General features: G+C 52.4%; 7 protein-coding genes across 7 annotated transcripts; 3 read left to right on the top strand and 4 right to left on the bottom strand.

The window, feature by feature from the left end:
• Positions 1 to 129: 129 nt before the first annotated feature.
• On the bottom strand, positions 130 to 2,802 carry BO80DRAFT_424402 (putative AMP-binding enzyme). The gene is made up of 4 exons (XM_025719279.1): positions 2,553 to 2,802; positions 2,296 to 2,490; positions 1,959 to 2,214; positions 130 to 1,906 (listed from the first exon to the last, which is right to left on the bottom strand). Exons 2-4 carry the CDS (start codon positions 2,467 to 2,469, stop codon positions 312 to 314), a joined length of 2,025 nt encoding a protein of 674 aa, XP_025576351.1. The 5' UTR covers positions 2,470 to 2,490; positions 2,553 to 2,802; the 3' UTR covers positions 130 to 311.
• Positions 2,803 to 4,442: 1,640 nt separating this feature from the next.
• Positions 4,443 to 6,230, bottom strand: BO80DRAFT_434154 (putative arginine transporter; the record flags this gene model as incomplete). Its single annotated transcript, XM_025720855.1, has 2 exons — positions 4,443 to 5,920; positions 6,020 to 6,230. 2 exons carry the CDS (start codon positions 6,228 to 6,230, stop codon positions 4,443 to 4,445), a joined length of 1,689 nt encoding a protein of 562 aa, XP_025576350.1.
• A 1,617-nt stretch (positions 6,231 to 7,847) lies between these two features.
• On the top strand, positions 7,848 to 8,800 carry BO80DRAFT_424399 (uncharacterized protein). Its single transcript, XM_025719278.1, has 2 exons — positions 7,848 to 8,589; positions 8,703 to 8,800. The coding sequence occupies exon 1, from the start codon at positions 8,184 to 8,186 to the stop codon at positions 8,337 to 8,339; it is 156 nt and encodes a 51-aa protein (XP_025576349.1). The 5' UTR covers positions 7,848 to 8,183; the 3' UTR covers positions 8,340 to 8,589; positions 8,703 to 8,800.
• On the bottom strand, positions 8,327 to 9,167 carry BO80DRAFT_424398 (MARVEL domain-containing protein). The gene is made up of 4 exons (XM_025719277.1): positions 9,036 to 9,167; positions 8,703 to 8,976; positions 8,525 to 8,589; positions 8,327 to 8,467 (listed from the first exon to the last, which is right to left on the bottom strand). The coding sequence occupies exons 1-4, from the start codon at positions 9,118 to 9,120 to the stop codon at positions 8,454 to 8,456; spliced, it is 438 nt and encodes a 145-aa protein (XP_025576348.1). The 5' UTR covers positions 9,121 to 9,167; the 3' UTR covers positions 8,327 to 8,453.
• Positions 9,168 to 10,768: 1,601 nt separating this feature from the next.
• On the top strand, positions 10,769 to 12,687 carry BO80DRAFT_424396 (O-acetylhomoserine aminocarboxypropyltransferase/cysteine synthase family protein). The gene is made up of 6 exons (XM_025719276.1): positions 10,769 to 10,853; positions 10,920 to 10,974; positions 11,031 to 11,114; positions 11,180 to 11,539; positions 11,609 to 12,177; positions 12,244 to 12,687. The coding sequence occupies exons 1-6, from the start codon at positions 10,804 to 10,806 to the stop codon at positions 12,425 to 12,427; spliced, it is 1,302 nt and encodes a 433-aa protein (XP_025576347.1). The 5' UTR covers positions 10,769 to 10,803; the 3' UTR covers positions 12,428 to 12,687.
• Positions 12,688 to 13,566: 879 nt separating this feature from the next.
• BO80DRAFT_353469 (Nrd1 complex RNA-binding subunit) lies at positions 13,567 to 16,545 on the bottom strand (the record flags this gene model as incomplete). Its single annotated transcript, XM_025715664.1, has 7 exons — positions 13,567 to 13,871; positions 13,942 to 14,146; positions 14,202 to 14,370; positions 14,438 to 14,471; positions 14,540 to 15,806; positions 16,096 to 16,341; positions 16,426 to 16,545. The coding sequence occupies 7 exons, from the start codon at positions 16,543 to 16,545 to the stop codon at positions 13,567 to 13,569; spliced, it is 2,346 nt and encodes a 781-aa protein (XP_025576346.1).
• Positions 16,546 to 18,393: 1,848 nt separating this feature from the next.
• Positions 18,394 to 20,252, top strand: cit1 (citrate (Si)-synthase CIT1; the record flags this gene model as incomplete). The annotated part of the gene is made up of 8 exons (XM_025721420.1): positions 18,394 to 18,513; positions 18,577 to 18,641; positions 18,710 to 18,794; positions 18,855 to 18,902; positions 18,957 to 19,017; positions 19,075 to 19,630; positions 19,699 to 19,999; positions 20,064 to 20,252. 8 exons carry the CDS (start codon positions 18,394 to 18,396, stop codon positions 20,250 to 20,252), a joined length of 1,425 nt encoding a protein of 474 aa, XP_025576345.1.
• Positions 20,253 to 20,409: the final 157 nt, after the last annotated feature.

The raw sequence follows: 20,409 nt of genomic DNA, 5'->3' as shown, positions 1-20,409 counted from the left end.
GAAAATATGGACAGAGAAAAGGTGGAAGAAGAGAGCGCTCGGCTATATGTACAGTGTGGACTTGAAAGCTGTCCGTCAGGCCAGCTGCTTCCATAGTGCCGGCCATGGAGAAGTACATCGCCTATGAAGGCGCCAATGAACCCCTCCTCATAGCCTGGCCTTGGGCGCAGACTCTTCGGCCAACGCCTGGGCATAGAGCTCATCCAAGAGCTGACGATACTTCTTCGTGGTCGGCGGACGCTTCAGTTTCAGACTATATGGAATAGACATTGATTAGTATGTATCGTACCAGAAATAAGAGGGGGGTTATCTCACGTCGGAGTCAGCAGGTTATTCTCAATCGTAAACGGATCAATCATGAGTGCGCAGTTCTTGATTTTTTCGTATCCTGCAAGCTTGTGCTTTTTGGCAACCCGGTCGAGATCCTTCAGCACTGCTTTGCGAATCTTGTTGTCGTCAAGGATCGATCTGATGCCCTCGATGTCTGTAGCTTCGATGGTCCGGCCGAGCACCTTGCTGGCAAACGCAGCGAAAGTATCAGGCTGGATGCCGAAGATAGCCACCAGGAAAGTCTGGACGCTATCACCATGGACATAGCCCTGGGCAAAATAACCCATCTCTGACATATAAACACCCTCCAATCGTTCCGGAGAGATATATTCTCCCTGCGCCAGCTTCATGACATTCTTCCGGCGATCAATGATAATGATACGACCCATGTCATCAATGGTGCAGACATCGCCGGTCCGGAACCATCCGTCTTCGGTCATCGCCTTGGCTGTCTCTTCGGGATCCTTGAAATACTCGCGGAAAACGTTCGAGCCTCGCAAAAGCAACTCGCCCCGAGGATACGGCTTGTCGTCAACGGAGTATTCCATATCAGGCAGAGACATCAAACAAGCTTCCGTGCAAGGCACCAACCGGCCACAGTTACCAGCGGTCAAGTCCGAGAGGGATTGCGCACATGCCATGGCATATGTCTCGGTCAAACCATAGCCCTGGATGAGGTCGACACCCAGAGCAACCCGGAGAAATTGATGAAGTGAAGGATCCAGAGGCGCCGAACCGGAGACCATCATTCTCGTACGCTCCAAGCCAATAGCAGCCGCAACCTTCTTGGCCCAGATGCGATCATACAGGGCATGCTTCGCAGTGGCCTTGCTAGGATCAGGGTTCTTCAAATTTGCGGTCTTGGTCGAGACAACGTGTCTGGACAATGCGCCTCTGAAGCCGGGTTGCTCAATGGTTGAGGCACGGATGGCATTGCCAAATCGAGTGTAGAGGCGCGGAACCGACATGAACCCGGTCGGCTTGAGCAGCTTGAGATCATCAACCAGCTCCAGGATGTTTCCGTGGAAATATCCAATGCGGGCTCCCGCCCAAAAGGCCGCATGTTCGGCCATGCGGGCGTAGATGTGGGCAAGCGGAAGGTAAGATGCCAATGTATCATTAGCCGTTTGCAGGATGATCATGAGAGCGCCTGAAGAGGCTGCTACGGCGTTCTCGTGGGTCAGGACTACACCCTTCGGAGGGCCTGTGGTACCAGACGTATAGTTGATAGTGATGGTGTCAGAGGGCGATGGAGGTTTACAAGGGCGATCCACCGAAGCGCCCAGTTCTTCCACCTGATCCAATGTGTAGATGGATACATCTTGCCCAGCAGCCACCGACTCGAGAATGGCACGCTTCGAGTGGCCGGTCTGTTCACCGCCATCCAGGGGATCCAAGCTGACGATGATCTTCAGCTTGGGCAACTGGGGCTTCAGCTTCAGGAGTGTGGGAATATGTGGCAACGAGGTCACGACGCAGTGCAAATCTGCGTGGTTGATGATGTATTCTGTCGCATCTGGAGAGAGAACATCATAGATAGAGACTGAAAACAAGCTTTGTGACATGCATGCGAGATCTAGTGTGATGGAGATTAGAATCTCACGGGCCGCGAGAAAGGGTCGACATACCAGTTAACTGCCACTCCGGGCGATTCTGACACCATAGCCCAATACCATACTGGCCAGGGCGACTGCAGTCGTGCTTGTGATGTAATTCCACTAGACCTGCACCAAATGCAGCCCGTCGCTTTTGAACTGTCTGGTAGTCCATCCATTGATACGGACCATAGGTTTTGGTCGTGGGATCGTATGGGCGCCATCCCAGGCAGTCGTTTTTGGGCAATCGGTTTGCGGTGGACTCGAATATCTCATGCGCGGTGAGAACCTGACGAGTTGAAAGGGGTCAGAATCCGGTATAAAGCGCCATGCTATGGTGGCCGCTTGGTGGACATCTTTGGGAGCATACTTGCGGGTCCAGCGACTTCATGATGCCCTCGGTGGAATTCCATGCCCGGTAGACCTTACTCCGGCCGGGTTGTTCTGTTCCAGGCACGGCGACTGAGTACGGAGTGCCTTTGGGAGGTTCTTGTCGCAGCTCATTTGCGCGAGCGAGGTGGAGAGGTTCTTGGGAGAATAGCATTGCGACGGGTGGAATTTACAACTGGTGAAGACGGGGTTAATATTGAGGAGATAATGCACCAGCAGCTTAACTGGGTCACTAACCATGCGATCAAAGAAACAAGCGAAATCCAATGCCACCAGGAGACTCGAGTGTGGCGCGGGAGACAGAGAGAGTTTGCGACAGCAACGGGTAACCCGGAAGGTATGCGAAGAGAGGAGAGAGGGAGAAGATGGGAGACTAATAAAACGGGAATTTGGCCGGGAGGACAATGGAGGGACAGGAAGACGTGCCTCCGTGTCTCTCTGGGGGATGTCCGCAGGAAGTACGGAGTACCTACCAGTCAGTTAGGACCTACGTGCTGGCTACTATCTGAGGCAACTACAGGACTAGTACCCCGTACGACTAGTACCAAGGGAGCAAGAGGACGACCGTGGACGCCGTGGGCCTCCGGGAATACGCCCAAAGGGCGGGCGCTGAGTGGTTGGTTTCCGGGCGGCCGCCACGCGACGTCAGGACCAAGTTTGACCAACGGTCCAACAGACCTCGGCACTTGCCTGTTGGGGACCCCTCATCCGGGGCGCGCCCCTTCCTTCCCAATGTCCATGTCCAAGGTTGTGGAAAGTGGAAATTTGAAACCTTGAAAAAAAAAGAAAGAGAGAAAGAAAGAAAGTATTGCGGAACAAACGAACATATGCTCCTTCGGGTTAACCCCTCGCCCCAGAAAGTTGGGGGGGACTGACTTTCTGCCCATGCCTATGCCTAATGCCTATTGCTTAAGGGATAACTCTAGGTGCCAGTCGAGTTCCGGGCCCGAATGCGGGCACCCCGGTGTACTCCGTAGTACCCATTTTTACCAATGGGGCATTGGCCATTGTACATAGTATAATTTTGTACCCACGCGCGCCGCCCCCATGAGAACATCCCGCAGATAGATAGCCCATTCGCCATCTCCCTCTATGACATTGTACGGGGTCAATGGCTCAACAGGCAGCATTTTTTGGCTCCACAGACAGGTGGCTTGGACCATGGGCGTTGTACGGACGATCGCGCGAACGTCTTGTGATGATCTCAACCAGCCGACACCTTGACCATCTCACATGCTTGCGTTGCCGATGCCACGGGAAGAGAGTAAAGGGAGATCCGAAAGGCCCTCTGACCCGGACTTGGCCCACTCCCATTTGTCTTGCCTCCATTCCAGCCCGTCACTTCAATGCGTGCACGTGTCGGTTTCATGTGAAGATTGGAGACGCTTGGATGGCGAAGATCTCCGGCTGCTCTCCCAAACTGCCCGAGGATGATACACTCTTACAGTAGTATGGTATATACAAGTGCATCACCTGGAAGCACGCTTACTTAGCCAACCGCATGAATCGCTGCAGGATAAAGTGCAGAATTACCACCACTTAGTACTACATCAGGAGACTCGGCCGAGTCACCGCCACCGGCCGATCATCCACCAGCCATAGCATTTATGAAAAGAAAAGCTACGAACTCCAGTCGAGAGTTACACAGAAGAAAGCAACGACACGCTGTTAAGCGCAAACTTCCAATTCCAGAAAACTGGGACCCTAATCAGTCCGAATGAGACGTTCAGCAGTAGAACCATTCACCAAACTCCATGCCAATGCTGACATCCCAACATTTATACTGTACAAGAGGGCTCTACCAAGAACCCAAAGATATAGACAAAAGCCCTCTAGACCCAGAGGAATGCCTCCGCCTGACCCTCATCCATCATCATCAGTTCATGCAGATCTGTCTCTTTTTTACCGACAGGCAATAGCCGTCCAAAGAAATATATATATGCATGAACCCCCACTTCTATGCGCCACATGTATTAACCAGAGGGGTTCAAGGACAAAGGTATAGGAGATCCCTCTCAACCAACCGGAGGGATCGTGCAAAATCGGAAAATAAAGTAAACGGTAGAAGCGGAAGGTAGAAGGCTGACCACGGGCCTGTACCGAGATGCCCAGTGGGCCCAGGCCCTCTCAACCCAGGAACGAGTGGAAGATTTTCTGATGCCATTTGGTCGGAACCTCGGTTTCCCATGTCTCGTTCTCCACCTGTGCGCGACCTGTATCGATATCGGCTTCGAGTGGGTGGACAAACGATGTGCGAAAGTAGATTTTGTGGCCAAGGTAGAGCACCACGAAGAGAATTAGGCTGATGTAGGCGATAAAGAAGTCCGTGACGCTGAAAGTGGTGATGAAGGATGTGAAACCTTGCGTGATGATAATTAGGACGTTGAAGAAAAGACCATACCAAGAATAGTACGGCTGCCAGATGGCTTTGTACGGAAGGGTGTCACGAGAGATGTTGCGAGCCTTCAGGGCACGCATGAAAGCAAGATGGCAGCCGTTCAATGACGCCCAAGTGATGAATCCTGCCACACCTGCGATGTTGACAAGCCAGTTAAACACAGTACTACCGGCATTGGAGACATTCATGAAACCAAGCAGACCGAATGCTGCCGTGAAGGCGACGCTGAAGTATGGCACGCCACTCTTACTGGTCTTCTTGAACCAGCGCGGGGCAAATCCTTCTTGAGCCAAGCCCAGTAGGATACGACTGCCACTATAGACATTCGAATTGGCGGCAGAAAGCACCACAGTCAAGAGAACCGCGTTAATAATATGGGGCAGAACTTTGACTCCTGCCAGTCGGGCCGCAATGACGAATGGCGACGAGTTGGCATCACTGCCATCCGTCAGAAGGTTCTCGTTGGTGTAGGGCACCAGGATGCCGATGAAGAAAATAGTCAGGACGAAGAAGAACAGAATGCGATAGAAAGTCTTCCGAATAGCCGCAGGAACCGTTTTGCGAGGATTTTCTGTCTCGGCCGCGGCAATACCGACTAACTCCGTTCCTTGGTATGAAAAGCCGGCCTGGATCAGGACTGACCAGAAACCAACGAACTTTGCCACCGAATCAGGATGGACGCCTGAGTAAGGAGAGAACGGCCCGGGATGGACCCAATAGTGGAATCCGAGGTAGCCTTCGTCACCAGCGCCGGCGTCAATGCAGATGGCAAAGATCATAAATCCAACAACAGTGATGACTTTGATACTCGAGAGCCAAAACTCCAACTCGCCGTAGAAGCTGACGGGCAAGAAATTCAAGAGTGTGATCACAACCCAAAATACGGCGACAAATATGGCGATATTGATCGACTCATCCCAAAATTGTATGATCAGGCCGGTTGCTGTCAACTCAAGGGCGAAAGTGCTAGCCCAGGAAAACCAATAGATCCAACCCATAGCAAAGCCGAGACTGGGGTCCACTAGACGGGCAGCGTAGGCCGTGAACGCTCCGGGAATGGGAATGTAGGTCGCGATTTCACCCAAGGATGTCATAACCGAATAGACGATCGTGCCAACGAAGATGTAGGCAATCAGGGCACCGACAGGTCCTCCCTCGGCAACAGCAGTACCACTACCAATGAACAGACCGGTGCCGATGGTACCACCTATGGATTAAATGAGCATGTTGTTTCCCAGTGGGTATCTTCATAGCAAAGAATGCAAGGCGATGTGCAGGCGGAGGACGCAGACTGTCAGTAACTCACCAATGGCAATCATCTGCAGGTGCCTGCTTTTCAGCTTCCGTTTGAGATCTGGCATCGGGTTCGACTCGCGACTGGCGCCATGCTTCTCACAATCGATGTCGTTCAGGTCCGTGGAAGGGCTCATGGACTGAACCTGGACGGACTCTTCAGGCGCCATCTTGCCCTTGTCCCCGTCGGCGGACGTGAAATTGACCTTGTTCCCGAAGGCCATGTTAGACCCTCAGTGGCCCGAATGCTGAGGATGTTGGTGTCCTCGAGATAGAGGGTCAGACGTACAAATTCTAGAGTCGGGAAAAGGGCGCAAAAAGTCAAATCGCGAAGGAGGAGGAAAAAGGAAGCTCGCCGCCAGGACCGACTCCACCGGAACACGGTTCGATTGAGTCACCAAAACTCGGATCCGTCCAGGACTCTAGCTTCTTATAAGCGGGCTCTTCTGTCGCCTCTCGGGGAAACCGCTAAGATAAACCCATCCACCTTCGATCAAGGTACACGGGCTGAGATGCATAGATACGTCTATTATTATTATTATTATGACAGTCGTCGTACCTGGGTTGACTGATCCTCTCCGAAGATAAGAGAGGCGACGAATGACGATGATAGTGAATATAATCGAATTATGTTTCCAAACCCGAAAAGACTTATGTAAAAGGAACAGTCAAGATGAGGGGGTCGATGGGGTGGGGGGGGGTCACCACGCCGGATGCAACCTCGCGCAAGAGTCTAGTTTGGAACGCCCCAGAGGCGTCAAACGACTATACTCATCGATGAGGATAACGAGGTGTTCAGCAATGATACTCCTTGTGCTTTCTCCTTCCCTGGAGATGCCGGGGCGGCGGCCATCACTGCAGTCGTAGCAGTTCACAGTTAGCACATGAATAGATGGGCAGGTACTCTCCTCCCTAGTCTGTACTATTTACTCCGTACTCCGTATTGTGCGTGCCACTCGACCTCACTAAAATCTCCAACGTGGATGCCCCATCCACGGCGGGCAACCTTGAAACCAGCCGAAAAGGCTTGAAAGAGGCGATGGGCGGCGAATAGCTGGCTGTTCCAGCCTTCGAGGCTTGCCTAGCAACGATGCCGGCCAGCGATGTGGGCCCTTGATAGGGAGTCCCAGGCGGAGGCAGATTTTTTCTCTCGTAACGCGTGCTGCGGCTCCCGCTTGGCCTGCATTCGTCCCGGCGAGAGATCGCGCGGTGGCGAGGAAGCAACCAACAAGTCACGAAGCGGAAAGTACTACCACGTTGGTTGTTCCTTCCCCCCCCCGCCTTGGTTCGATGCTTTAACCTTCATCATCCTTGCAGGTTGCGACGTCCATTAGATAAAAGAAAGATCAAAGGTTATTCTTAACCCACCACATTTGGGGGCGTCGACTAGCTCAGAGCCAGCCAATCGGCGACAGCCGACAGCCGACTCGGCCAGCCCTACTCCGTACTCCGTCGCAGATTTTTTTCCTTCGACCTTTCTTTCTGGAACGTTGGACTGGCGGATATCCGCGGTGCAGAGAGTCGAACCACGGGCCACTTTCGGATGCTTTCAATAACATCATTGGTACGGAGAACGTATGCCGTAGGCAACACAATGGAGAATGTTGATGCTCGGGACATGCCGCGCCGGGGGGTAGGTTCATCTTTCTGCTGCATCCGGCATCGTGTGATCAAATAACAAAACCTCGTTTTTCTCTCACCATGTCACATACTTCTCAGTCGACGCATCATTCAACACCCTTGGTCTTTGGATGTGATCATTCATTATCTACATAGTAACACCCAGTGAGTCAACGACACAAATCACGATACACATGTTAGTTCACTAAAAAGCTTATCCCAGTTCGACGTGTTGTGGGTTTTCCAGTGGATCGAATGTAGGCAAAGCTAATTTGCTGGAACATGGGGAACCCTAAGCCCGCTATTCATTAGGCTAATAAGGCGCGATATGCTCACCAGTCACCAACGTCCTTATATGGTAGTCGCGCGGCCGATTCCGTGGTACTGTGTCTCTGGCATCTCTGGTCGCGGTCCTGTTAGAATTGGATTATGGGAAATTCAGGACGGCGCAATATGAGTGACAGACCCCAAGCTATTACTATCGTGATATGTGAAGACGTACAGAGAGTAGTAAAGCAATTGAACAAATGAAACCCTCCGGGCAACTAGCTAAATGTATGGGTATCCTGGTGGGTAAAGCAGTCAAGCAATTGAAAGCCCCAAAGTACACCTGTAGACAGCTGACTCCTCAATCCTCCTTTCACTGCCTGCCATCAAAGGTCCTCATTATCGTCATCGTCGTCATCGTCGTCATCGTCGGTGCTCTTGGATAAAGCGAAAAACCAATCGCGCTCATAGAAAATATACAAGTGACGTCATCGGTATACACCAGCCATCAAAGACTTCCACTGTTTTCAACCGAATAGTCGTGTCAAATTCCAAACATATCATGGAACCGCCCCTGTCAACTTCATTTAGACGCCAGCGTGGGTATGAGCGTTAGGGGTAGGCTTCGTACTCGGGCTAGACCGGGAACGCGAGGCACCGAGGACAGCGACAACGCTGGTGGCCAGGAATAATACCCTACGGATCCGTGTCAGCATCGCGCTTAACAATCGCTTTGTGTCCAACACACAGTTGCGAAATCTCGCATGGAGGTGATGTAGATGGCACCATCAATCAGGGTGGAGACCTACCATTCGAAAGCCCCAAATACGGTCGCGGCCTGTAGTGCCCGACAACGACTCCAGTGACAATATTCTGCGGCTGGGAGGTAAACTCCCAGAGCGATAAAGCCTGCGAACCAAAAGATCATGGTAATCACTTCAACGGCCGGAATGACCAGTCGATGCGCCAGCTGGGGGAAGAACGCCGGGGCCAGGGCCAGATAAGGTGTGGCAATGAAGGCCGTCCATATGCCATTGAAGAGCATGAAATTAACGGTATCACTGTAAGTGAACCAGCTGATGTCTGCCAGATGTTAGCTACTAGCGATTGTCCAGTGGGAAGTATGAACAGGTTGAACCAACAGTATGCGGTTAAACCAAGAACAATTATTGCAAAGATGGCTTGGGCTACCCGAACGGGATAGATCCAGGGGAAATTCGCAGCCATAATGGTGAAAAGGATTCACGGTAATGATGATAGTAGGTGCCCTGTTCTGTCTGTTTTCAATCCCAGTACTATATTCATATGGGTTAGCTAGCGTCCAGAGCAAGGAGTAGTGTAAGGACCACGGCAATGGATAGCTTTCATATATGCATGGTCAACATGAACTAAAAATATGAGTGCATAGCGTCTGGAGATGGGAAGTCCTCTGTTGTTACACAGGTGGACGGTGTTTCAAGCTCTCAAACCAATGTGTGCTTGAGGCTGTGACGTAGGAGAGTGGCCTGACAGGTGGTGACCGACCGACCTTGTATGTACCTGGCTCGGCTTGCTATTTATTCTCAGTGTCCGAAGTGGCAGTGTTCCACACAGATGCCGACTGAAGAAAGATTTTTGGTGTTGTCAAAAAAAAAAAAAAACCTTGATGGAGCAGTAACAGGGTTGCAATATTCTCTCAGACCGCTAGTTGGGTTCGCAGAGTCGGAGCTGCTGCCTGCCTACCTAAATAACTACACAGCAAAATCACTTGGGAAGAAAATACGGTCGTCAGCCGAGGCGGCATCTCGTGTTGGACCCTTTTGATTCGCGGCGCCTGCATCATCGCCTGCAGATCCCGACAGGTTAATGAAGCTAAAAATGGGAACCTCAGCGCAACTTCCATCCGCCTGCACGATGGACAGGCTGCCCTATGACGGCTAGTGCCTCGGCCCAGCGGCTAGCGGGGATCGGTGTTCGGGCTGAAGCCAGGAATTCATGATGACCTCATCGTCATGGGATGGGTTTTAAATAGAAGAAAGGGAGTGAACAAAAAACAGGGTGGAAACTGTCTGCCTAGATGTTGGCGTTGGACACACGGAAAGGGTGCCACCTGGACCCTACCTATCTATGGGCGCGCGCATGACGTCTACCCCGAGGCCCCTCCTATATCCATGCAAATTATAGACAGAGCAACGGCATTTGAAGCTAATATCTTGAGATCTAGAAGAGGATGTCGCTAATAAGATGAGACTGGAAGGCCCCAGGATTACAGTTTATAAGCCACCCTGTCGGTGCATACACAGTAGTACCTAAACTTGATGTAGTATGTCCTGGATGGAACATTCGAATCTATTTTTACAACCTAATCAGTGAATACTCGGTACGGAGTACAGTACAGTACTATAGCCTTATCATGTTATGGTTCACAATGTGGGCCTTTCCATTAGTGCCAGAGGTACTCCGTATCACTCCTATGGAGTGGTACCTGAATATACTACGTAGTATACTGTGACACACTATATATAACTAGTGTATACGGAGTAGTCATCTACCGCGTACCACTGTCAATTCAGGCATGGACATGGGCACTAGCTTATAAAAGGAATCCACTAGATCCATGCTCACCAATACTTTTAGGCCCATCAAGATTCCCGACCAGGAGGAGGAGGATGGTAAATGATGAAGGTGTATCCCGCGCGGGAGCTTCCCCTCCCCCGCCTTTCCGCATTGTTCTGATCGATCAATCACGCCATCGCCATCTCCAATTGCTACCTAATTAGCAATTGTATACCTTGCACTACGATGTGAGGAATCTTTCTCGGGGTGTCATCAGAGGTTCTCCTTCTCCTCACTCTCTCATTGCTCTTTTTAGCCTTTTCTTACTTAACACCATACTAGCTCAAGGAAAGCGTTCCCTTGAAGAGCAACACTATGCCTGAATCAAAGCAGCCTCACTTCGAGACTCTCCAGCTTCATGCGGGGTAAGCACCCACATGCCCCCTTGTTAGAGCTGAAAAGAATTCATTCTTACTGATGTGCGTCTCAAGTCAGGAGCCGGATCCCGCGACCAATTCTCGAGCAGTTCCGATCTATGCGACCACAGTGAGTTTGTTCTAATGCAGCAAAGTCTCGTTCATGCCTGATGAGTTTCGCGATAGTCATACGCCTTCAATGACTCCGCACATGGCGCCAGGCTCTTTGGCCTCAAAGAGGCTGGTAATATTTACAGTCGCATTATGAATGTAGGTCTAACTTAGTTGTGGATCGGAAAATAACCACTAATCGTGTTCCTGCTCCCTCCCTGAAGCCCACAGTCGATGTCTTCGAGAAGCGTATCGCTGCTCTTGAAGGTGGTGCCGCAGCCGTTGCAGCCTCTTCTGGCCAAGCAGCGCAGTTCATGGCCATCTCCGCCCTTGCCCATGCTGGTGACAATATTGTGTCGACCAGTAACTTGTATGGTGGCACTTATAACCAATTCAAAGTCCTCTTTCCTCGTTTCGGAATCAAAACCAAATTCGTTCAAGGAGACAGTCCAGAGGCCATAGCTGCAGCCATTGACGACCGTACGAAGGCAGTCTACGTTGAAACGATCGGAAACCCTCGGTACAATGTACCCGACTTCGAGGCCATCGCAAAAGTCGCTCATGAAAAGGGTGTACCTTTGGTGGTAAGTGTATAGTATAGTACAGGATTACATCCGGGAGGAGAATCTTCAGCTTACGTGGGAACTGTATAGGTCGACAACACATTCGGAGCTGGTGGCTATTTTTGCCGGCCAATCGAGCATGGCGCTGATATTGTTGTACATAGCGCCACCAAGTGGATCGGCGGCCATGGCACGACAATCGCGGGTGTGGTTGTTGATAGCGGGAAGTTTGACTGGGGCAAACATGCGGCACGTTTCCCACAGTTTGTCGAACCCTCTGAAGGCTATCACGGTCTGAAGTTCTGGGAAACCTTTGGTCCCATTGCCTTTGCCGTTCGTGTGAGGGTGGAGATCCTCCGTGATATTGGACCGGCTCTAAATCCGTTTGCTGCGCAACAGCTCCTGCTCGGGATCGAGACCTTGAGTTTGCGTGCTGATAGACACGCAAGCAATGCCATTACGCTAGCCAACTGGCTTCTCAAGAATGAGAACGTTTCCTGGGTCTCATTTCCTGGCTTGGAGAACCATCCTAGTCACGAGACTGCTAAGCGCTACCTCAGACATGGTTTTGGTGGTGTCCTTTCCTTTGGGGTCAAGGGAGGCGCTGTCGCTGGCATTCAGGTAGTCGATGGCTTTAAGTTGATCTCCAATCTTGCAAAGTAGGTCATCGTGCGCCCATGTTGGTCCTAATATGGAGCCTCAAGTTCTTACTTATCCTGATATAGTGTTGGCGACTCGAAGACGCTTGCTATTCATCCCTGGTCGACGACTCACGAGCAGCTTACCGAACAGGAGCGTCTTGATTCAGGGGTCACTGAGGATGGAATCCGCATCTCGGTCGGCACTGAGCATATTGATGATATTATTGCTGATTTTGAGCAATCTTTCAATGCTGCTAGTGCTCTCTAGACCGCGCCCACCCATGGTATATGGTTTCCCAGATTGCTTGCCGATGTAGGTGAGGCGTTTTCTACACCAAGGCTACATGCAAAATAAACGTAAAGAATGATACTACATGCAAGCCCTCGAAGGGCCACATGCATAGGCGTCAGTAATGACTACGATCGTTAACACAGAGATCAACATAATACCCGTTCGAAATATCGGCGTCGAAGGGGAGCAGATAATCAACAAGTCAGTACCTAGTAATCAATAACCACAAACCTTCCATACCGACGGTTCGTAGACATATTAAGAACATATGGATCTACTCCGTACCCTGACGGACAAAAAGTGTCATAAGTCTGGAAGGACCGTTGACGGGGCAAGTAGTTGTAGATATACCTGAACATAAGACATCAACGTGACAATCATGCGTCCTATCTACGAACCTACTCGGTACTACCTTTCAAGTCTGCCCAGCAGGATTGAGGCCATCCCTACGATACAATGCAAGGGAGTGTGGTTGAAAACCCGGAACTTCTTAGATGAAGAGAGAAAAGGGAGTTGAATTATGCACATGAAGAAGAAAAAGAAGAAGAAGAACTTGGCTTGATAGAGGAGTACGGGAAACAGATATTCGTCAACCAGCTCTCTTTTAATGGGAAAGTAAGAAGCAGATAATAGAACATCGCATCACCGAGCCGCGTGATTCCAAGTAGAGCAGAGCAGGTTGCAGATACAGGGAGATGGCAAAAAGCGGGAGGAAGAGGAGGAGAAAAAGGGAAATAAGTTGTGAAGCCAGAAGCGAGTAATCGGGCCAGCGAACTTCAGACCACTCTCTTCTCCAACAGTTGCAATTGCTGAGACGTCTAGACGACGATTAAGACAACAAAGACATGGGGGAAAATGTGAAGCCACGGGGAAGATGCCGTGCTCTTGACCCGCCTGAAGAATTGCCCATTCATAAAGCGCATGTCTTCCGCTAAGCAATGGATACGAAAGCGCCAACGCCGGTTTTTTGGGTGCATGAACAAATTTACATGAAGAAGTGTGTTGGTAAAGAAGAGAAAAGGAGCAAAGACGAAGGAGAAAAAAAATGGTATCAAAACAAGGGAAGAACGAGATAATGGCGAGCCATTGTGAGTCGTTGCTGCACTAGCATCCTTCTAGTTGCCTCCTTGACCCGGCGGGGGAGGCTGGGCCGAGCCACCAGATGCCCCGGCTTGTGCTCCCCCCATCATGAAGCCGGGAGGAAACATGGGCATGCCGGGAAACGAGAAACCGAAGCCAGGCACGGCGGGCGGCACGCCGACATTGTTAGCATTGGGGATTTCCCGCTCCGCCGATCCACCGAGGCCCATCCCAGTCGGAGGTCCTTCGCGTTCCGGGCGACGGAATCGGTCCTGCTGCGAGCGGGACGAGACCGGGCCGCGTTTGCCGCCAGTGTCAGTGGCAATCCTTCTGCTGATAGCTGTTTCAAGAGAAAAGAAGACGGTCATTTTCAACGCCAACGAGCCGAGAAGATTGTGGGGCCAACGAACCTTTGGAAGAGACTCCCGCACCAATTTCGATGTCAGGCTCCTCGACGACCATTCCGGTCTCAATTGGCCTTCCACCGGTTCCGCCGTACTCCGCGGTGAGCATCCATTTGCGATCCGCCTCCGTCAGTCGTTCGACCGGGATCACACTGATGCCCGTCTGGTAATCGCTGCAATCACGGGGGCCAAATCCCACACCCCACCGGGTCTAGAGGATGCGTTAGGCGCCATTTTGCGGTGGCTAAGATGAAGGGGGGACTTACCCTCAATTGCATGTCGCCGGACTTGTAGGATTCCATTCCATCCCGAGCACTGACCGCGTCTTGACGGCTAATCATCTTGATGAAGGCATGACGCTTGTCGATGTTGACAATGCAGGTCTGGACAATGCCGAACTTGCTGAAGAGAGAGCGGAGATGCGCTTCCGACGACCTAGAAGCATGTTAGCTGACACTCCACCGGTCGCCTTGGGGGGAAGATGAAGCCGGGGGGAACTTACGTGACACCGCCAACAAAAAGAGTTCGACTCAGGACTATGCAGCACGATGTTAGCAACCAAGAACGCCCCCGATGCCGCAGGCGAGGGTAGAGTATAACGAACCTTTGATGTTCCCTTGGCCAATCGAATAATCCCACTCCACGAACTTGGGGCCGGGAGGAGGCAAGGTCGGATCCTTACGAGGCGGGGAGGGAGACCGGCGACGACGGCCGGGGGGGCTGCGCTGGCGATACTCGTTGCCGCGGCGGCCGCGCGGATCGCCGCCCCGGCGACCGGGCGAGTCGCCATGGTACTCTCCGTAGACGGGGCTGTCACGGCGGCGAGGAGGAGAGGCTTCGCGACGGCGGTCCCAGCCGGGGGAGCGAGAACGGCGGCGGTACTGGCCCGGGGGAGAGCGCATGTAGTCCCGGTCGCGCTCGCGGTCGCGCTCGAACTCACGTGACTGGGAGTCGGGCCGGGCGCCCCAGGCGGAGCCGACAGGCTGGCCCGGCAGGTTGAATGGCGGAGCCTGGCCCGGGTTCATGCCCCCCATATTGGCGGCATTGGACAGGCTCAGGATCTGCAGCGCCGTGGCCCATTGCTCTTGCGGGATGCCTTGGGCGGCCAGCAATTGCAGGAGCTGGAGCTGCTGCTGCAGAGCATCGGGCCCGATCGGGGCACTCGGCTGGGCCGGAGCTGCAGTCGCCTGCGGCAGTAGCGCGGCCAGTGGATTTTGTGCTGCAGTCAACGGGTTGGGAGTGTGGTTCTGGCTCTGAGTCTGCGGCGGTACCAAGGCGGGATTCGGAGCAACATTACTCAACCCCGCGAACGGCGTCGCCATGCTTCCAGCAGCAGCATAGGGGTTTACACCAGCCTGCCCATTCTGGGAGTGTGAAGCCGGGTCTACGGATGACGACGCGGGCTGCGGAACCGTACTCGGCTGGCTTAAGGCATTAAGAGGGTTAGTTTGCGCTGCCACAGCCGGTGCAGCCGGGGCCGTCGTGTTCTGCTTGGCCATGTCGGCCAACGCCTTGAGAATACTCGAGGTATCCGGCTGCTGACCAGAGCTGGATGCACCGTTGACCGCCGGCTGCTGCTGCAGACCACCCAGCGGAACGTAGTTGGGTGCTGGGGATCCTTCAGGAGTGGTGGATTCAACATCTAGAGGGAAAGTAAGGGCACAACGGTTAGAGACTATGATCCCGCAACGGTTTCCAGATGAAGAAGCTCGGCTTGGCCATGCCGAGATACCAGGATACGTCAGCCGGAGGGGAGTATCTTGCTTACTTTGCGATGGAGGTGCGTTTAATTTGTCTTTGAACGACGCAAGCATTGGAGCTGGGAATGTATAGCCCCGCTCCCAGATGTCGACCAGCTTCTTGATTTTTTCCTATATGGAGAGGGAGTCATATACGTAAGTTGAACTATTCGTCACCAGACAACGACGGAAAGAGAAACAAACGAGGTAAAGAGAGAGGAGGGAGGGGGGGGGAACATAGCGGCCACGGGGACTATGCAGGACAGTTGGGCCTATACAGCGGGAGATACGGATATCAACTCTTAGAGCAGGCCACCCCGGGGTTTTCAGAGTAGAACCCGGCTTCCTATCGGCCCTATGCTTGCCCGTGACCACTGTGAAGGTTGGATGATATAGTATGCGTATTGCATCTAGAGCGTACCTTTTGATCTTCAGGAGCGTTGTTTATGATGTCCGTCATGAGGACGGGTAGCAATTCGGTCACTCTGTTGACACCAGCGGCGAACGTCCCATCGGGAGCAGCACTACCGGATGGTTGCCCTGCCTTGCGCGCTGCTTCTACCCACTGTCGAGTTACAGAGTCTACGACATAGAGTACGCCCAATTTGTGTGTTCCTGGTGCCTTCTTGAAGTGTGTGTAGATCTTCTGGATGAGAACGGATTCATTCTGTGGTGGAGAGAGACCAAAGGTTAGCGTGTGGCTCTATCTTGACGGATCGTTCAACAAAGGGAGAGCAGCGGAGTGTAATACCTGGACATTTGCCGTGCAAAGCGATGTGATACTGTTGATCTTAGAGCCTGAAACACCCGGAGGCTTGAGTGCCAGCATAGACTGGAGATAGTTATCCAGTTCTGCTACAGCAGACGACATGTTGGTTGTGTTGGTGTTCTGACTCGAATCCGATACGGAGAGGACAGGATACACGCGGGAGTTTCTGTTAAGACTATCGCTTCAAGTATATGGTAAACACGACCGGATAGTACCAAGTTCCCAATAAGCTGTTACTACTGGGAGATCCAGCGCAGGTAAGATGTCGGTGATGCTTAAGAGAGGAATATCAGAAACCTGCAGGATCGTGGCCTCCCAATATGCTGGAAAGTAGTTTCCTAAGCGGACTTCTGGTCGTGTCACTACAGACTCCACGAGAGCGTACTCTGGCGACCAGGGGGGCCTTCCGCCTACAGCTGGAACACAGCCAAGCGATGCTGTCCAGGGCCTTGGAACTCGCGAACGAGTACGTGTACAGAGTACGACCTAAAAGCGACGAGTTGAGTGAGAACGAAAAGAGGCGAAAGGCGGATATTACAGTGTGTTGATTTGCTGTAGAAAAGAGTGGGGGATGAAAACCGGTGAAGAAGAGATGGCTTAGAGGGAGGTTGTTGATGAAGAAGGGGAGATGAAAGGGAAGGGATTTCGTAGAGGTGGTCAGTCAGGTGAGGAGAAAAATCAGCATATCGGCACTAGTCTCAAAAGGGCGGCGCACCTGAAACTGCAGGCGCCCGGTCTTCTTGTGGCCTGAGGCCTCAATATGTGATACTTTCAGGGGCATCGCACGTGATCTCTGGGTGATCCTTACATAAGTCAGCCGAAGCACTGGAACAAATGCACGAGCTCAGTTCGGTGAGTCGAATGAGGTAATGTGCTGGGCTCCCCATCCATGTTAGGTAAACGATTTCTACACAACAAATGAATGCCGTCCCACAGCGAAGAGAAACCTTACAGAGTCCACCGTCCCCCTGGAAACATTTCCACAGCGACTAATCTAGTACTCCGGAGGCATGAGAACTCTGTTCTTTACAGGCTAGGACTAAATCCGGATGTCTTCCCTTGCTCTGGAGTACTGTTGACCTTTGCTATAATGCAGGGATCATGTAGCTAGATATCCTAACGTCATGGCACCCCAGTCGTCCGTCATGCAATAGATAACCGTTAGGTACTGCAAAATACTTATCTTCGTATGTTGCATTGATGTATGGTATTACCACCGATGGTTGTTATGGCTGGGGGAGAGTCCGCGCGAAGCTGGGCAGGCGGGCAAACTGTGGATGAGATGGCGACTGCCGACGTCACTAGTCATGGGCCACAGCTTTAAGCACTCCGTTTACGGATGGGACGCCGCCGATGATCGTCACAATTAGAGCAGGCCGAGGCCATCCTACAGCATCGATACAGCACATGCACGAGTGTCGGGTTGATAGAATGACAGCTTCTCAGCTTGCTTCTGAACTGGCACACATGAGCCTGCGCACAGCGGAAGATGACATGGTCGACTTTGGTAGCGTAAAGTACACAGACCAACGCGGTCACAGCGTAACGAGACGCAGGAGAGGTTTTACTCCGGACTCCGTTCCGTACAACGGAATCAAGCGGGTAAGGGTCACCAAAACATGCTGGAGGCTTGGGATTACCGCTGCAAAGCGCGCCGAAATCCTGGCTGGGACTCGGGACACCGGCCGGCTTGAGACTAGCGTTACTGTAATATACATTCATCCACCATTGCCTTGCTTCGTTGCCGGGCGTGACCGTACAGTCCGCGTACCGGCTGTAATGGTACGGCCAGATGGAAAAAAAGGGCCGCAAAAGAGCTTCTCCATAACTTGGGAAGACCGTGCGGCCCATCTTCTTTTTCTTTTCTCTACCGTGTCCTGATATACTCTGTTCCTTTCTTCTCCTTTCCTCTTCCACCACTCAACTTCAATCAAGTTGTTCACATCCGCCATGGCTTCCACCTTGAGACTGGGCACCTCTGCCCTCCGTTCCACCTCTATCGCCGCGAAGCCGGCCGTTCAGTCTGCTGCCTTCAATGGCCTGCGCTGCTACTCTACCGGCAAGGCTAAGGTTTGTGCAACATTGATAATGATCTCTCCCCGACTTTTATACTGACTAGATTTCGTTCTCTAGTCCTTGAAGGAGACTTTCGCTGAGAAGCTCCCCGCCGAGATCGAGAAGGTCAAGAAGCTCCGCAAGTACGTCCACCTCTTCACGCAGTCCACTGTCTTGCAACAGGCGCTAATCAGTTGATGAACGTTTTTAGGGAGCACGGCCACAAGGTCATCGGTGAACTCACCCTCGACCAGGCCTACGGTGGTGCCCGTGGTGTGAAGTGCCTCGTGTGGGAGGTATGATAAGAGAGACCTGATCCATGAGTTGTCTGAAAGTGGTCTAATGTTGGCATATAGGGCTCTGTTCTCGACTCTGAGGAGGGTATCCGCTTCCGCGGCCGTACTGTGAGTGGCAATGTCCCCAACATTCGTTCCGGACATATACTTACAGACCATTAGATCCCCGAGTGCCAGGAGCTCCTCCCCAAGGCCCCCGGTGGCCAGGAGCCTCTTCCCGAAGGTAAATCTTATCATTACAATAACTGCATTCAATTCAGTTTTTAACCATGGGTTTCAGGTCTCTTCTGGCTGCTCCTGACTGGCGAGATCCCTACCGAGCAGCAGGTCCGCGATCTGTCTGCTGAGTGGGCTGCCCGCTCCGACCTCCCCAAGTTCATTGAGGAGCTTATCGACCGCTGCCCCAGCACCCTGCACCCCATGTCTCAGTTCTCTCTGGCTGTCACCGCTCTTGAGCACGAGTCTGCCTTCGCCAAGGCCTACGCCAAGGGTATCAACAAGAAGGACTACTGGAACTACACCTTCGAGGACTCCATGGACCTCATTGCCAAGCTGCCCACCATTGCCGCCAAGATCTACCGCAACGTCTTCAAGGATGGCAAGGTCGCTCCCATCCAGAAGGACAAGGATTACTCCTTCAACCTTGCCAACCAGCTCGGCTACGGCGACAACAAGGACTTCGTTGAGCTCATGCGTCTTTACCTGACCATCCACTCCGACCACGAGGGTGGTAACGTCAGTGCCCACACCACTCACCTTGTCGGTAGCGCTCTGAGCTCCCCCATGCTCTCTCTCGCTGCTGGTCTGAACGGCTTGGCCGGTCCTCTTCACGGATTGTAAGCTCTTGTTCTCCCAATGAGATATCCGGAATTCTTTTGCTAATACATCTATTTTCCTTGTGCAGGGCCAACCAGGAAGTCCTCAACTGGCTCACCAAGATGAAGGCCGCCATCGGTAACGACCTCAGCGACGAGGCCATCAAGAACTACCTGTGGTCCACCCTGAACGCCGGCCAGGTCGTCCCCGGATACGGTCACGCCGTCCTCCGTAAGACCGACCCCCGTTACGTCTCTCAGCGCGAGTTCGCCCTCCGCAAGCTGCCCGATGACCCCATGTTCAAGCTGGTCAGCCAGGTCTACAAGATCGCTCCTGGCGTTCTGACCGAGCACGGCAAGACCAAGAACCCCTACCCCAACGTCGATGCTGTAAGTTGTTCCGCAAAATGGTGTTCTGCATGCGTACAAGCGACATGTACTGACCAGTGTGTAGCACTCTGGTGTCCTCCTCCAGTACTACGGCCTGACTGAGGCCAACTACTACACCGTCCTGTTCGGTGTTTCCCGTGCCCTGGGTGTTCTTCCCCAGCTGATCATCGACCGCGCCCTCGGTGCCCCCATTGAGCGCCCCAAGAGTTTCAGCACTGAGGCCTACGCCAAGCTTGTTGGTGCTAAGCTGTAAATATATCGGTGATGACAAAAATTGGAGGTGATTCTTATTTCTTTTTTTTTACGATAAACTGCATCTTGTATTATGCCTACCCCTATTTGGTTTATTACCTCGGTGACTGGGGATGTCGAGTGTTGGGGGTTGGTTCGATTAATGTATGATAGGACAC

The sequence above is a fragment of the Aspergillus ibericus genome (genome assembly GCF_003184845.1).
Source record: "Aspergillus ibericus CBS 121593 unplaced genomic scaffold BO80scaffold_15, whole genome shotgun sequence".
Classification (NCBI taxonomy): domain Eukaryota; kingdom Fungi; phylum Ascomycota; class Eurotiomycetes; order Eurotiales; family Aspergillaceae; genus Aspergillus; species Aspergillus ibericus.
The sequence above is the reverse complement of the archived record's forward strand: the minus strand, read 5'-3'. Positions and strand labels throughout refer to the sequence as shown.

What these genes read in the sequence shown, in the direction of transcription:
- BO80DRAFT_424396 (XM_025719276.1), top strand. Translation starts at nt 10,804, where the DNA reads ATGCCTGAATCAAAGCAGCCTCACTTCGAGACTCTCCAGCTTCATGCG. An exon ending in TTTACAGTCGCATTATGAAT is followed by an intron (nt 11,115 to 11,179) that starts GTAGGTCTAACT and finishes CCCTCCCTGAAG; the next exon opens with CCCACAGTCGATGTCTTCGA. An exon ending in AAAAGGGTGTACCTTTGGTG is followed by an intron (nt 11,540 to 11,608) that starts GTAAGTGTATAG and finishes GGAACTGTATAG; the next exon opens with GTCGACAACACATTCGGAGC.
- BO80DRAFT_424402 (XM_025719279.1), bottom strand. Translation starts at nt 2,469, where the DNA reads ATGCTATTCTCCCAAGAACCTCTCCACCTCGCTCGCGCAAATGAGCTG. An exon ending in TGAAGTCGCTGGACCCGCAA is followed by an intron (nt 2,215 to 2,295) that starts GTATGCTCCCAA and finishes TCAACTCGTCAG; the next exon opens with GTTCTCACCGCGCATGAGAT. An exon ending in CCCGGAGTGGCAGTTAACTG is followed by an intron (nt 1,907 to 1,958) that starts GTATGTCGACCC and finishes CCATCACACTAG; the next exon opens with ATCTCGCATGCATGTCACAA.
- BO80DRAFT_424399 (XM_025719278.1), top strand. Translation starts at nt 8,184, where the DNA reads ATGGGTATCCTGGTGGGTAAAGCAGTCAAGCAATTGAAAGCCCCAAAG.
- BO80DRAFT_424398 (XM_025719277.1), bottom strand. Translation starts at nt 9,120, where the DNA reads ATGGCTGCGAATTTCCCCTGGATCTATCCCGTTCGGGTAGCCCAAGCC. An exon ending in TCTTGGTTTAACCGCATACT is followed by an intron (nt 8,977 to 9,035) that starts GTTGGTTCAACC and finishes AACATCTGGCAG; the next exon opens with ACATCAGCTGGTTCACTTAC. An exon ending in GTATTTGGGGCTTTCGAATG is followed by an intron (nt 8,590 to 8,702) that starts GTAGGTCTCCAC and finishes ACGGATCCGTAG; the next exon opens with GGTATTATTCCTGGCCACCA.